The 14,617-nt window shown below is 46.8% G+C and overlaps 2 protein-coding genes across 2 annotated transcripts in view; one reads left to right on the forward strand and one right to left on the reverse strand.

Annotated features, from left to right (window-relative positions):
• The window catches only part of RAB3GAP1 (RAB3 GTPase activating protein catalytic subunit 1), a 1,043,110-nt gene that overhangs the window by 448,845 nt on the left and 579,648 nt on the right, over positions 1-14,617 (reverse strand). The gene's annotated exons all lie outside the window — the stretch shown is intronic.
• TMEM163 (transmembrane protein 163) overlaps positions 9,812-14,617 on the forward strand; it is a 259,583-nt gene continuing 254,777 nt past the window's right edge. The window contains exon 1 of the mRNA XM_050751007.1: positions 9,812-10,078. Coding sequence (XP_050606964.1) covers positions 9,877-10,078 — 202 coding nt within the window. The 5' untranslated portion in view covers positions 9,812-9,876. The remainder of the gene's footprint in view (positions 10,079-14,617) is intronic.

The raw sequence follows: 14,617 nt of genomic DNA on the forward strand, positions 1-14,617 counted from the left end.
TAACATGGTTTGAACTGATAAATGCCCCAAACTGTTACAAGTTTTTAACCTTGGGAATGGTGCTGGTGGAATGGGGGGTTGAGCAGAGGGTTGATAGGGAAACTCTCACTTTCTACAGTTTTGTACTTCTGTTAAGTTTTAACTTTTTACAGTGAGCATAGGTTGCTTTCTTTTAGAATTAAAAACTTTTCAAAATAAATGGAGAGTAAAATACAGAAACTTTTCACAAAATAGTTTGTGCCAAAGCAAATTTGGAAATATTTTCATCTAGTCTTGGGCGGGGTGGGCTTAGTGCATGGAGGGGAACAAAGGAGACACTTTAGGGGTATGGATCATACTCTGTTTATGGAAATGTTTCTGTGTGTGTTCACTTGGTGAACATTTGTTGAGTGTAACCTTAAGATTTGTGTGCCCTCTTACATGTGCGTTAAACTTCAATAAAATGTTTATATAAAATATTGCTGGCTTTTAGAGAGGGGTTAAAACATGTGTCAGATTTGAAATCATGTAATCTCAACAGCATCTGCCACACTGTACATACGAGATGGGAAGGGAAAGTTGTCCGTCATCTTTAGGAGGATGGTATAAAGTTACATTTTTTTTTTCCCCTGAAAGTTCGCCCGTCTTAGCAGTTTCGAAGCTAGACCATAGGTTTCTCTTTATTTTTCTACTGATGGAGGGGGAAGGGAGGAGGCTTAGGAGGAAGAGGCAATCTCTGGGAACTGCTTCAGTGGCTGGATGTGAAGTCAGTCACAAATGACCTGGTCAGCTCAATTATCTAAGGCTTGAAGACAGCAACTAAGCATTTACTCATTTGTTCCTTCAACAACCTTTTCTTTTTTCTGGGCACTTACACTCTGCCTCCATTCTGGTAGATGCCTGAAACACTAAGATGAATAAACTGTTCTTGCCTCAAGAAATTTTCCGTCATGCAGAAAGAAATTGGTATATTAACAAAATTAGAGAAGTACAGTGTTATAAGGGCTGCAATGGAAGTACGCATAGAGTATCAATAGAGAGAGAGGGAAAAATCAGAGCCCCTTTGTGGGTGGCAATGATCTAAGGGGTGGCAAGAAGGTGGAATGATCAGAGGTTGGTCACCTGCCGCTTTCAAGGTGTGAGGAAGAGTAAAGTCAAGGGGAGGTATTTCTCGGATCCTGGGTTGAGATGATATGGCGGATGGTGCTGAAATTCTCCAATAAAGGGAGGTTGAAGATGTATAGATTTTGGGATTCTGCTTTTGGACATATTGAATTTGGGGAGTGGGCTTACTCAGCAGGAGATGTTCAAGGACAATTGGATTTGTGGGTCTGAGGCAAGAGGCCAGAGGGGTAGGAAGAAAATCATGGAGAGTAGATGCCATCATTTTTTTTTGATATGTGAGCAGAAGAAAATGAAACAATTTTTTGAGCGTATGTTACTCCCTTTTCCCATATCAGATTCAGCTGACTTTGTTCTTTATTCTTTTTGGTCCCCTACTCCTCCATATCTGTGACATTTTCCATGGAGCTGAGTGAGATGACTCATTAGTTCTGCATAGTCAGTAGCCCCTAGCAACCTCTGACCGGTTTCAGTACAAACTGTTTAGCCAAAGCAGACCTATCCCTCCCAATATATGTGGTCGTTCCAGATAAACATTTTTATAAATATTTTTATTGTAAAATAGTATTGTAAAAACACAGATACTAAAAATCACAGAAATCAAATGCATGGCTTAATAAATCGTTATGAAGCAAGTACCACCCAAATCAAGAAATACAACTCTCCCAGTCACTGCAGAAGTTCCTTCAATATGCCCCATCCAAATTCTTTTCTTCCCCCACAATTAAGCATTACTCAGAGAAAACTGTGGATTTGTACACTTAACAAAGTTTTAGCTTATTTTAGCTTATTTTTATGCCCACCATTGCCTTTTCCTGGGATGCCCTTCCACCCTTGTAAGTCAGTGTTAGAACTCACCACCATAAAGCGTTTCCAGATTATATGTGTCAAATACCCACTATGTGTAGTCAGTGTAGTAAGGAATCCAAGAAAATAATGTGTCTTAGAACCTGCTCCCTCTCCTTACTGCATTACTAGCTACTTATGTTTTATTTGATTTTCCCCCTTTTGTTAATTTCGTCCTGACATCCTTCTCTTCCTGACTGTATTATAGATTCTTTCAAAGTAGAAATAAAGCATACTGCTTGTGTTTTCCAGATCCTTGCCATTCAGAGGCTGGTCTGTACACCAGCAGCACTGGCATCACCAGGGAGCTTGTTATAACTGCAGAAAATTGGACCCCACTCCAGACCTGCGGAATTAAAATCTGCATTTTACCAAGATTGCTAGGTGATTCTTGTGTACTTTCAGGTTAAGAAGCCCTGCCCTTGAGCAGGGCTTTCTTGTGCTTTGCTGTACACTGGAATCACTTGGAGATCTTTCGGAAACATTGAAGCCTGGGTCCCACCCCCAGAGATTCTGAGCCTTTTGTCAGGGGTGGGTTGGCTTGAACATGAAGATTTTTTAAAGCATCCCAATAAGGTGACTAACTGTCTCAATTTCCCTGGGACTAAGAGAATTTTCCAGGACATGGAATTTTCAGTGCTAAAACCAGGAATGTGTCTGGCCAACCAGGGTGAGTTTGTTGCCCTGTCCCTGGTGATTGTAAAGTTGAGACCCACTGCTGATGAGAATGCACAGTAAAGGCTGGTAATGCAGAACTATGCCATTCTGTTTAGACCGCAAGTCTCTTAAAGGCTGAAAGGACATTTAAACATTCTTTTTGTATGTGTATTTTCCAAATGAAGCCTCTTAAGAATGCTATAATCAACATGATATTTCTCTGAATGCTCTATAGTCATATCTCAAGTTTATACTTTTTTTTCCATGATAAAGGGAGTTCATAAATTTAAGATTCACACCTTCAGGCATGTGGACATACACACACTTCCCTCTTTCCGAGTGAAGATCTTAGAGCCCTTCCTATAAATGCTGTCAGAGTTGGCCTTGGCAGCCAGCTTAGATACTCCAGCACTGGACAGGTGCTCACTCAGCCCCAGCCCTGGAGTCCATGCCTGCAAGGGTGCCGCACCCTAGCTCTCGAGTGTTGCTTATGTTTCTTCAAGACATGCAAAAGATGAATATGTTTATATTTGGTTTTCCAGAGTCCATACAAGAAGCGAAGTAAAGTAACCATATGCCTTAACCTGAAATCTCATGGAGCTGTATCAGGTGTAGAAGTCATGCTCTTGGCCATCTGTAGATTCTTCCATAGAGGCTGTGCATGGTAGTGGATAAAAGCGGACCTCAGGAGTGAGACTCAGTTTCCTTATCTTCACAACTGGGATACTAATAATACCATATCTGATTTATAGGACCATGAGGACTATGTGATTTCTTACATGCAGTTTCATTAGAACACTCATGACCCTTAGCAAGTGGCTCCACCAGAGATAACTGTGACGTTCCAGTGGAGGCTCTTATGTCTAATGTGCTTCCTTTGACTTCTTGGTCTTTCTTCTTTTTCCTATGTATATTCCTGAAATTAGGGCTCTGGGGACATTTACTAAAAATGTTAAAAAATAGATAAGAACAGAAAAGATACCACTCGATTTCTTACAGTCTTTCCGCTGTCGGGTTTTATGACCATGTGCTCTTACCTATACATTACTTTCCTTTATTGTTTATTTTTTTAACTTTTATTTTAGGCTTGGGGGTACAGGTGAAGGTTTTTTACATAGGTAAACACGTGTCACCAGGGATGTTGTACCGATTATTTCATCATCCAGGTATTAAGTGCAGTACCCAATAGTTATCTTTTCTGCAGCGGGGCATGGTGGCTCACACCTGTAGTCACAACACTTTAGGAGGCTGAGGCGGGCAGATCACTTGAGGTCAGGAGTTCAAGACTAGCCTGGATGACATGGGTGGCAGGGGCATGGTGATCCTCAGGTGGAGTGCTCGGGTAAAGGGTGGTAGCAGCTGCACTGAGGCCCTGCCACTGGAGAGGGTGGGATCATCCTCAGTGGTCACAGCCTGGGCCAGAAGGTAGGGAAAGCACATCTCTCTCAGGCTTCAGTTCCAGTAGGGCTTGTTCCCCACTCCAGCAGTAGTAGCCTGTTCGTAGTTTATGCCCCTTCCTGGCTGTAGGAGCTCCCACCCAGCTGGCGACTAAGACCAAGCAGCATCCCACACCCTGCTTGCATCCCAGTCTCTGTCCCAGTGGCACTCACTTCTTGGCACCAACAGCTGCTGCCCACACCTTGCTTCTTTTTAGCTCTGGTTGTGGGACAACTTCCAGCTTGCTCCCCAGTCCCAGCAGCAACAGAGTCTCTGTAATGCCTCAGCCTTGGCATTGCTGGGCCGCAGGATAGTATGTAGTCTGCCAAAGGCTAGGTCTGAAAATGGCACCTTGCCATAGCTGCTTAGGCTCAGAAAGGGTGTGGGACCCAATGTGAGCTCCCTCCCTGGGGCGGTTCCATCCCATGATCTCCTCGCGGCTCCCTGTGTGAGTTTCAGGAGTTGGGAGGGTTGAGGGGCTCTCTTGTGGCAGGATTGTAGGATTTCATGGTGGGGATGTGGGCCTCTGGAAGTCACTCATCCTTCCTTTCTGTGCCTTGGGAAGTTACTCCTGCTCCCAGTTCATCCCCTCCAGACAGGCTGTCTCCCTCCCTTCTTACCTGCTTTCTGGTATTTCTTGTTACTTCTCTGTTGAATTCTGACATTCTCTCTTGGATGGTGTATTCAAAGTATGACTGTCTATACACACTAAGTGGAAGAGGCAGGGATGAAATGCTTCTAATCAGCCATCTTGAAGCCTCTCCTCAGCTTTTCTTTTTTAGAACAGTTATATATTTGCATAAAGTTGAGAAGATTAGAAAGTTCCATGCACCTTGCACCCAGTGTCGCCATTACTAATATCTCACGTGAGTGCACAGTTTTTTACAAGTAGTAAACCATAACTGAGACATTACTAACTGAGGTCAATACTTTATTCAGAATTCCTTGATTTTTGCCTAATGTCCTTTTTCTGTTCCAGGATCTCATCCACAATGCCGTATTTCAGCTAGTGGTTGTGTCTCCTCAGGATCTTCTTGGTTGTAATGGTCCAGTCTCCCTTTTTATACCAACTGTTTTGTTTGGTTATTTATTTACTGACTTATTTATTTTTTGAGATGAAGTCTAGCTCTGTCGCCCAGGCGGGAGTGCAGTGGCACAATCTTGGCTCACTGCAGCCTCTGCTTCCTGGGTTAAGCAATTCTCTTGCCTCAGCCTCCCGAGTAGCTGGGATTACAGGTGTGCGGCGCCAGGCCTGGCTAATTTTTGCATTTTTGGTAGAGACAGGGTTTCACCATGTTGACAGGCTGGTCTTGAACTCCTGGCCTCAAGTGATCCTCTCGCCTTGGCCCCCCAAAGTGCTGGGATTACAGGCGTGAACCATGGTGCCCGGCCCCAACTGTTTTAGATTATTCACTATTGTGATTATGAAATGAATTCATGGCTAATGTATATACACATAGTTGAAAAATCAATATAATGATCTGCATGATAATAGAGGAGGAATAAAAGTAAAGCAATACATAATTAATATTTAAATGCTCACTCAGAGCTACACCAGAGGTCATAAATAAGTAGTCAGATATTTGTACCAATTTATAATTTAAGAACAGAGAGACAGGCACTCTGGAATTTTTTTACACTTTTTCTTTATATTACTGTTATTTTGAAACGGGAGCTGAAGAAGTATACACATATGGAATTACTGGGCCTGTGGGCATCATATATGTGTTGATTGCTGAAACAGATACCATGAATGGAACTGGCTTCTGTGTCCTGATTTTCCAAAGTGGTAAACAGAGAACCATCCCTTCCTGGACTTATACAGTAGTTGCATTTCCAGAAAGTCCTGTGTGTATTCACAAGATGCAAAAACATTTTGCGTTTATATGTAAAACAAAGTTAAAGTTCCAATGTAATGAGATGCACATTTTAACGGAAGCAAAGGTCAGGTCTGACATATGAAAGCCATGTGGGAAACAGACAGTCTCCTGCATCTGGGGCCACCCCCAACTAAATGTCAGGGGCCCCCTCCTCCCATCATTGTGACCAATGAAAGTACCTGCAAATTTCCAAAATGCCCCCTAGGGGGCAGTACCCCTGTGGATTATGGTGGTGGTCAGAGGTGGACAAGGCAGATGGGCCTGCATTTGTTCATCTGTGAAATGAGGACAGTAGTAGCTGAATGAGGGAGACAATGCATGTAAAACACTTAGCTAGGTGCCTGGCACCATGGTATGTCCTCCAAAAATGTAAGCTAGTGTTATCTTCCAGTTAATCAGCAGCGATTGTTTGAGGGGACACTGTGTCCCTGACACCCAGGCAGGTGTGTGTGAGGAAGGAATGCACATCAGGAAAGCACCACTATCCCTGCTCCACACGTGAAATAAATGGTGAATTATTAATCAGTTACAGTTTAGAAAAAGGAGCACCCAGAGGGGAGCTGGAGTCAGAGAAATCTTTCTGGAAAAGACAATAGTGGCTTGTTTAATCAGGGCAGCTGGAACATGATGGGAAATATATTTATTCCATGAATAACAAACGACTCCTAGATCCTTGCTTCTCAAAGTGTGGTCTTCAGACCTGCAGCATCAGCAGCATCGGGAGGTTTTTCAGAAACAGAATCTCAGCCTGGTGGAAAACAAAAAAAAGAAAAGAAACTTTTAATCTGAGGAATGCAAGCCCCTTTATATTATCAGCCCCAGAGACTTACTGGAATGAAACAGCAGCAAGTGACAACCTTGAGTGAAATAATGATTGCTGGAAGCCACTGACTATGTGGGTTCTAGACTAATTTATGCCAAGTAGCCATAAAATGACCATACACTGGACACCATAACTCCTACCCGACAGTTCAACAATCTATAGCCAATCACTAACCCAAGTTATCTCTGCAAACCAATGAGGATGCCTGCCACACAACTTTATATCAGCCTTCTCTTTGCTCCCTTTGCCTTTAAAAACCTGCTTATAACAGAGGCTAATGGAGCACTCCTCAAGGCAGCTTAGAAATGTCCTGGGTAGCTGTCCTCATTTGGGCTCAAGCAAATTCTTTCAATTATATTTTGTGCCTCAGCCTCTTCCTTTTAGGTTGACAGCGTCTATCCCAGACCAACTAAATTAGAATTAGCATTTTCAGAATTACGGGTGTTCATTGGCACACTCACCTTTGAGATGTGCTGGACTTACAGAACCAACTGAGGAACCAGAGGAAAGAATAATGACACCAGCTCTTCTGGTGAGAATCTGCTGCAGACTGTGTGTGTGTGTGTGTGTGTGTGTGTGTGTGTGTGTGAAGGGCACAGAGCTAGATGGTCCATATTGTGGAGAGTAATCACAAAGGGTGGTTGCAGAATAATTGACATCAGAATGTGTGTTAGAGGCCGGGGGGGCGAGAGGGGTTTAAAGGAAGGTTCCCAGCCAGACCCCAGATCTATTGAAACAGAATCTCAGAGAGTCAGGGAGGAATAATTTTTTTTTAAGTCCCCAAATGACTCTTAGAATGGGGAAGGGCCCTACAAAATACCCATGCCAAGGTCTCAGCCCAGAACGATTACATTAAATATGATATCAGAATCTCTAGCAGTCAAAGCTTGGGTATTTTTGTTCTTAGACTCCCCAACCAGTTGAGAGTCATGGATAGGGGGATTAAATGGGACAGACTGGAGGGAAAAAGTGGAGGAGATGACTCTGCAAATATATCTGAAGGATGTTCTATCTTAGAGGATATATCGAACCAGGATTAATGGGTAGAGATTTTCATTGTCTGTATCCAAGTAATCATAGCATTTTTCTTTTTCTTTGCAATAGGAAGGGATCTTTGAAATGACCTAGTTCAACTCTTTCAGTTTGTAGTTGAAGAAATTAGTGGTCAACAAGGTAAAGTGGGTTGGTCAAGGTCAACTCAGATCTTCTCATTCCAATCCAGCAACAACAATAATAACAGCAGCAACAAAATAAAATAAGACCCCTCTCCCCATTTCTGGTGATATTTCCAGTGCACCACAAAGGCATTGAAATCCTACTCTCATTTCAATCACAAGCAAAGCAGACATGAAAAAGGAAAAGGGTGACTCTTCAAGAAATGAGGGGGACTCCTTTAAATGAGGAATTGACATTTTGGAGTACCCAGATTAAATTCAGAGACTGAATCAATCTAAAGTCGAAAGCCAGACTCTAGAGCTTGGATGTTGACACCATTGAAACGGTAGGGGCAGAAAAGGTGTGATACCTTTCCTCCCCATCATAAGGGGCACCGCTAACATGCTTAGAACAAAAGATAGGTTAATAAGAGAAAAGCGTAACAAATTTATTGAATCAAAGTTTTATGTGATACAGGAGCCTTCAGAAATGAAGATAGAAAGACTCAGGGAAAACTGCCTGTTTTTATGCTTAGATTCAGTGAAGAATGGACAGCCCTATAGAAATGTGATTGGACAAAGGGTGTGATCTAATGGTAATAGACTGACGGGTGAACCCAGCGAGGCCTGTTCAGATTCTTCTTGGCCTGTCTGTGCAGCATGTATAGAGCAGGACCTCTTCTGGAATGAGGATCTGCTGTCTACTATCAGACAAAGTAGGTCTGAGTAGTTCTTCATGGCCAGCTCCTACACAGAAAGGCAGGGGACCAGGGCGGTTGGAGTACTATTTCTAGGTTGTATGACCACCGTGGGGAAGAGGAATTCTGGTTTCTATGAATTGCTTAGTGGGGAGAAAGTCGGGCGGGAGACAGAGACTTTGTTTCCAAGCCGGCTTCAGAGGCCTGTTTAGTTTTATGGTTCAAACTTAGCATACCAAAGTGCCATACGTTGGAGTATACTTTTCTGAGCCCCAACAAATCCAAGCTGAATTTATTAAACAGCAGGTCCTCTTTTGCTCCTCTGTGGGCATCAGGAGAGCTGGCGTGTGCCCTGCTGTGGACTCTCACTGGTGAGACCAGCCCCACCGCACAAAATGAATTGAGAGCTGCAGGGGTCAGAGGTGGGGAGACTTCTTGTAGGAGGGAGGCTTCCATGGATTTCCGAAGACCACACAAGACTTACGATGAGCAGAGGGGAGCGAACTGTATGGGACAAATGCCCAGGAAGACTCAAAATGGGGAAGCCTCGGAGTTCAAGCATCTTCTAGAGCGCCCGCTGTCCTAAAGATACCCCATCCTTGGCTAAATGGGCGCTCCAGGTAGAAACTGGGAGGAGTGTTAAAGCTCCTAGAAGGACGGAGAGCGACGGGCTTGGGGACAGATGAACCCTTTTTCCCTGGATGAGTAGTGAGAATGGCGGCCCAGGCGAAGACCCTGTACAGCCTCTGAAGCCTGTGCAGCTCCAGAAGAGAAAGATGCCAAATTAGGGGCGCTGTCTGCAACCCATGCGCGGCCGCGGGCTTCGCGGACAGCAGAGGAATCCAGTGAGAGGGGTCTCCTCTGGGCACCATCCCGCGGCGCAGATGGGGCGGGTCCCCGCTACGCCCTAGCCAAGCTCTGCCGGGGCCCGCTGTGGGTCCCCACGCTGGGTGCCTCCCTCTCGTCCGCCTCGGTGCGCCAGCTCCCGCGCCCGGGCCTCGGGGCGGGTCCCTGCCGCCCGCACCTGCCCCCAGGGGCGGAGCGCGGCGGCGACAACGCGGCCCCAGCCTCCGCCACCGGCCGCGGAGCCGCGCGGCTCTCCGCTCGTCCCCGCCCCCGCCCGTGCACCTCCACTCCGCGGCGCCCGCCAGCCCTCCCTCGCTGTCCACGCGGCCGGTCCGTGCGCTCCTGCGCCCGCCGGAGCCGCGGCGCCTCGCACTTCTGACTCGAGTCCCCGCCGCGCTCGTCGTCGCCGCCGCCGGGATCCGCAGCCCCGCGCCATGCAGCCGGCCGCGGGCATCCAGCGCCGCAGCTCCCAGGGGCCCGCCGTCCCGCCGCCGCCCCGGGGCCACGCGCCCCCGGCCGCCGCCCCCGGCCCGGCCCCGCTGAGCTCTCCGGCGCGCGAGCAGCCCCAGCTGGAGGAGGAGCGGCAGGTGCGGATCAGCGAGAGCGGCCAGTTCAGCGACGGGCTGGAAGACCGAGGTGAGCGCGCGCCGCCCGGCCCGGCCGGCGACGGGGGCGGCTGCTCGGAGCCCGCCTCTCCCCACTCTCAGGCTGCGCTGGGCCGGGCGCGGGGCTCGGAGCGCGCGGGGGCACGGAGCCCCGACTTCCCGGCTAGAGCGCCGCGAGCCGAGAGCGGCAGCCCCACCTTCTGCGGCCGGCACCGCCTCGGCTGCGGTTCCTTCCCTCGAAGCCCAGACGCCGGCTGCCTTCAGGCCGACCCCGTCTGGACTCGCGCCCTGCTCTCCGCCAGCTCCAGGCCCTCCGGCGCCCACGGGAAAAGTTTGCGGGAGGCATTTTTTTGCGTTCGGAACCGAGCGCTCCTGGGCCACTGCGGGCCCTACTCAGCTCGGAGGGACCCGGGCTCATTGCACCCTCCTTTCCGTAGTCCCCTGCGGCCCCGCCGGCTGCCTGGGAGAACTTCCCTGCGGGAAGTCCCTCGCGGATGTAGCCGCGAGATGTCTCTCGGCGACCGCCCGGCTGCCCGCCCCTGCGAAGGGCGCAAGGAGGGGAGTGAGCCGAGACTCGGGCGGCCTCTGGTCTCGGGCGGTCCCCGACTCTCACTGCGGACCCGGGTCACGGTGGGTCCCTGTCCCGTCGTCTGATGATGGGGCAGAGGAATGGGACATTTGGATTTGGGCCACTAACCTCATCTGGATAGATGCCACTGAAACCCGATGGTTCCGGAGGGCGCGTCTGCAGACCCTTCAGAGCCCCCCTCCACTGACACTGGCCTGGAGGTCCTCACACGTGCCTCTGCTGGGAGACCACACTCTGCCTCCCACCGACTGCCGATGCCCCCTTGAGTCGCCAGCGTAGGACGGGAGAGACTCCCTGCTCATTCCCGCGTCTCTCTCCTCCATCCCTTCCGCGTTTCCTTTGGGCTTGGATTCTTTGCAGAGGGAGCCCTGTTCTTGGCCGCGTCGGCACCTTTTCTGCTTCTTGCTGAATCTGAATCCAAATTGTCCCCCTCAGAACGAATCTGTGGTTCTGCTAAAACCGCTTAGTGGCCAAAGCGGGATTCTTGCAGCCAGGCCCTTCAGGGGAAGCCGGCTCTTTGCACCTCCACCCCCTTTTCTTGGAAGCCTTATTTTGTTGGCTGTGGCGGGTTTATATATTTTAGACTTAGCAGGTTTTTGTCCTATTCTTAGTATCTCCTGTACATTTTTATTCCGGTTTAGTGTTCGGATGCACGATCTCTTTCTCCTTAGAAATTCTAAACTGTAGCATGTGAAATAAAATGACATGGAAACGGCAGTTCCCAGAGAATCCGCCTAGATGCTCAGCGAGAACTGGAGCTGCTCCAGTGGCAACGAATTCTGCACCTCTGTTGCAGTTTCTCCCCCTGTTCTCACAGAACTAGATTCCATTTAAGAGGCGAGGACAGGGGACATCACGAGTACGGAGCAAAACCTCTCACTTTTATTATAGGGTGTGTTCATTACCTTTGCCCCTCTCCAGCTAATACTGTAGGATTTAAAAATTCCATATTGAAGAAAGACAGAAGCCTGGGTTGAGCTTATTTTTGTAGCATTGCAGGTCATCTGTAAGAGCTGGCCTGTTTCTCCCTACCCCACAAAATAATAGTAGGGAAAACAGTGCTAGGGTGAGTTCATATTTAGCATCATTTTGTAGTTCATGTTCAAGTGTGAAAAGCCCTTCTGAATTCATTCTTAAGGTTATTTTTCTCTGGTCAACGGAATTTCATTTTCCATTATGTGATAGCATGAAAGCATTGACTGTTTGTAAACTGTCACTGTTTGAGAGCGTGGCATATCACACACAGCCTCTCTGTTAGGATGAACCCTATTCCCCAAAGAACCCGGTGCTGTGTGGCATTGAGAGCTGAACGTCAATGTGACATTCTTTTGTTTGACCTCTTCCTGATGGCAACCAGTATGCGGTGAATAAGTGATTTTTGTTAAGTAAACCAGAACGTTACCTGGGGAGGTTTATTGTGGGATTTTGTGTTTGTTTTTTGTGTTATTTTTTTTTCTTATGGGGCTGCATTTTTCCAATATTGATTTTTATATCCTTTGGGAATGGGTTGAGTGCAGCTACCTCTTTCCTGCTGGTGAGAGGAACTGGGGAGGTGGAAGCCTCAAGCACTTGCCTGCTGTGTGTCTCTGCATCCTGCTTGGCTTGCTTTCTTTCAGGCCTAAATACCTATAGGCTGTCTGTAGAGGGGTTGAGGGGTACCTCGGATCTGCACCTGTATTTGGCATTCTCTTTTGTCCTAACTCCCTTTGGAGCTATCAGGATGTGGTTCCAGACCACGGCTAACTCTCTGCAAAGGTTTGCTTTAAAATCTAGTGTTTTGAGACTTTGGAGGCATTCACCCCTTACAAGCAATGTAGGCTGGTTCTCAGAAACCTAGCTAGCTCGGAACGCCAGTAACTGCAGTGCCATCTGGTTGAGCTTAAAGTTCAGGGAGCAAGAGCTCTGTGGCCTAAGACCTTTAGGGACTAAACACAAAAATTAGGCCAGGTTTATCTTAATCATTCTTCCCATCCCCCTTGAATACCTATTCTTCTCCCCACAAGTATTTTCTCATCATTCTGTCCATAACCTTAGGGCCCAGCTTAGCCTTAGATAATTATATGTGTGAGCATTTCCCACTACTTCCCCATCTAACAAAAATTTCCCTTTCTTCAGAGAGTTCAAGCTTGACAAACTTAGGAGAAAGGAATTGGAACTAATGCATACTAGTGTAGAAATAACTGATGGCGTCAGCCTCTCCAAATGTATTTGTACCTTTCCCCTCTCCAAAATAAATAAAGGATCAGTCCCTCATTAGTACTATGCTTAGTATTCCCAGGCCAAAATTGCAAATATGTGAAATTTGAGTGAGTTTAGAAATTCAAATATGGGGGCCAACTATGGGTAGGGATGATCCAGCCCTGCCTGCAAATCTGAGGCCTGTCGTAGCTTCTCTAGGCTGTCCTGTCTCTTCAGGCTGCCTTTCTTCCAGCTTTAAAGCACAGCTTCCTGAAAACATTAGGAATTCTCGCTACATCTTTGTGACTTGTGAGTGTGCCTGCATCCAACATGTGTGGAGGTACCTGTGTATGAAACGTTCACTAGGAACTGAATCTTTATACGTCATCATACTCCACTTCCCCTTGAGGAGTACAGTTTTCCATTCTTAGGATTGCCTATATTTTGAGAAAGGAAAGTCAGCAGAAAATAAGAAAAGGTTGAATAGAAATGGGAAAGTCCTTCCATTTTTGGACAGTCTTCCCATTGTACTTATTCCATTTTATTTTTTAATTTTAAAAATCTCACGGAGGAGGCACACACAGGCTCAGATCTGGGGAAGAAGTACTGGTCGTAATGCTGAGAAGTCCCGAATGCCACCTTAGTGGGACAGTCCAGCTGTCCTGGGCTGTCATCTGAAACTCCTGCAGGGGGGTGCTGTTTCACTGGTGGGTGAAGCATGTAGATTGGTCCGCATGCGTGGTCAGGACCAGTTATATTATTGAAACTAGCTGACTTTGGATGGAAAAATAAATGTTATGTGGCTGAAGAGAAAATGGGCATGATTGTCATTCCTCTTAGCACATGAAATCTGCTTCTCAAAGGAACCTTGTTTTTACCTCAGTGGATGACAATCTGGAGATTGTTGCTGTCAAATTACCTAGCAAACAAACTGCTTATTTGAGTCAGTACCTAAATGTTATAACTTCACTTATCCTGAAAATCAGTTGGCCACGATGAAAGGAATATTTTTATATCATTTGGGAAAAGGGACATAAATTATTAAGGGTGCATGGAATCTGCTCGTTCTAGGATAGGGCTATAACTGGTGATTGTACAGTTGAAAACTGGAATAGGGTGGTTTTTGGCAGCCAAGGAAGATATAGACAAAGGGGCCTGCTATATTTTTATTTAAATTACTTGTACCTGGGCAGAATTTGACAAGAGAGAAGGTATGTATCTTTTCCATCCAAGTCCACTTACGAAGGAAGGTTTGGGGAGATTTCCAGAGGGAGGATGGTGATGGCGTTTATGCCTCACATTTGCATTTCATCTACCTTTGATTCTATGTAAGCCTGTAGGTTTCAATTATTTAAAAATCTCTAGGCTGTGAGCTGGGCTCACTCACCAACCTTCTTGACATTCTGGCTTGTTTCGCTCAGGACTTGTTCAGCGATGCTTGAGTCTGGGTTATAAATGGAACTGAAAAGCTTTAGCAGGGTCCTGGTTTTAACTTTTGGTCAGGATGCAGTTTTTGGCAACCAGAGGCTTACTGTGGTACCCAGTTGGATGAATGAGATGGTGTCTTCTACGTGATGCGTAGGTGTGGTATGTCTCACACTGTGTGATATTTTACAAATTGGCACCTGAGCTTTCATTACCAATTTGTTCATTCTTTGGAGCTGCTCTGATGAGGCTGCTCAACCTCTGAAAGTTGTGTTGTGGGTTGTTTCATCAGAGATGGTGTAATAAGCTCCTGTTTATGTAAATGCATGGCCAGAAAATCTGGTGCTCTGTGCAACTAAGAGATGCTGTATATGATCT

Source organism: Macaca thibetana, chromosome 12, assembly GCF_024542745.1.
Source record: "Macaca thibetana thibetana isolate TM-01 chromosome 12, ASM2454274v1, whole genome shotgun sequence".
In the NCBI taxonomy this organism is placed as follows: domain Eukaryota; kingdom Metazoa; phylum Chordata; class Mammalia; order Primates; family Cercopithecidae; genus Macaca; species Macaca thibetana.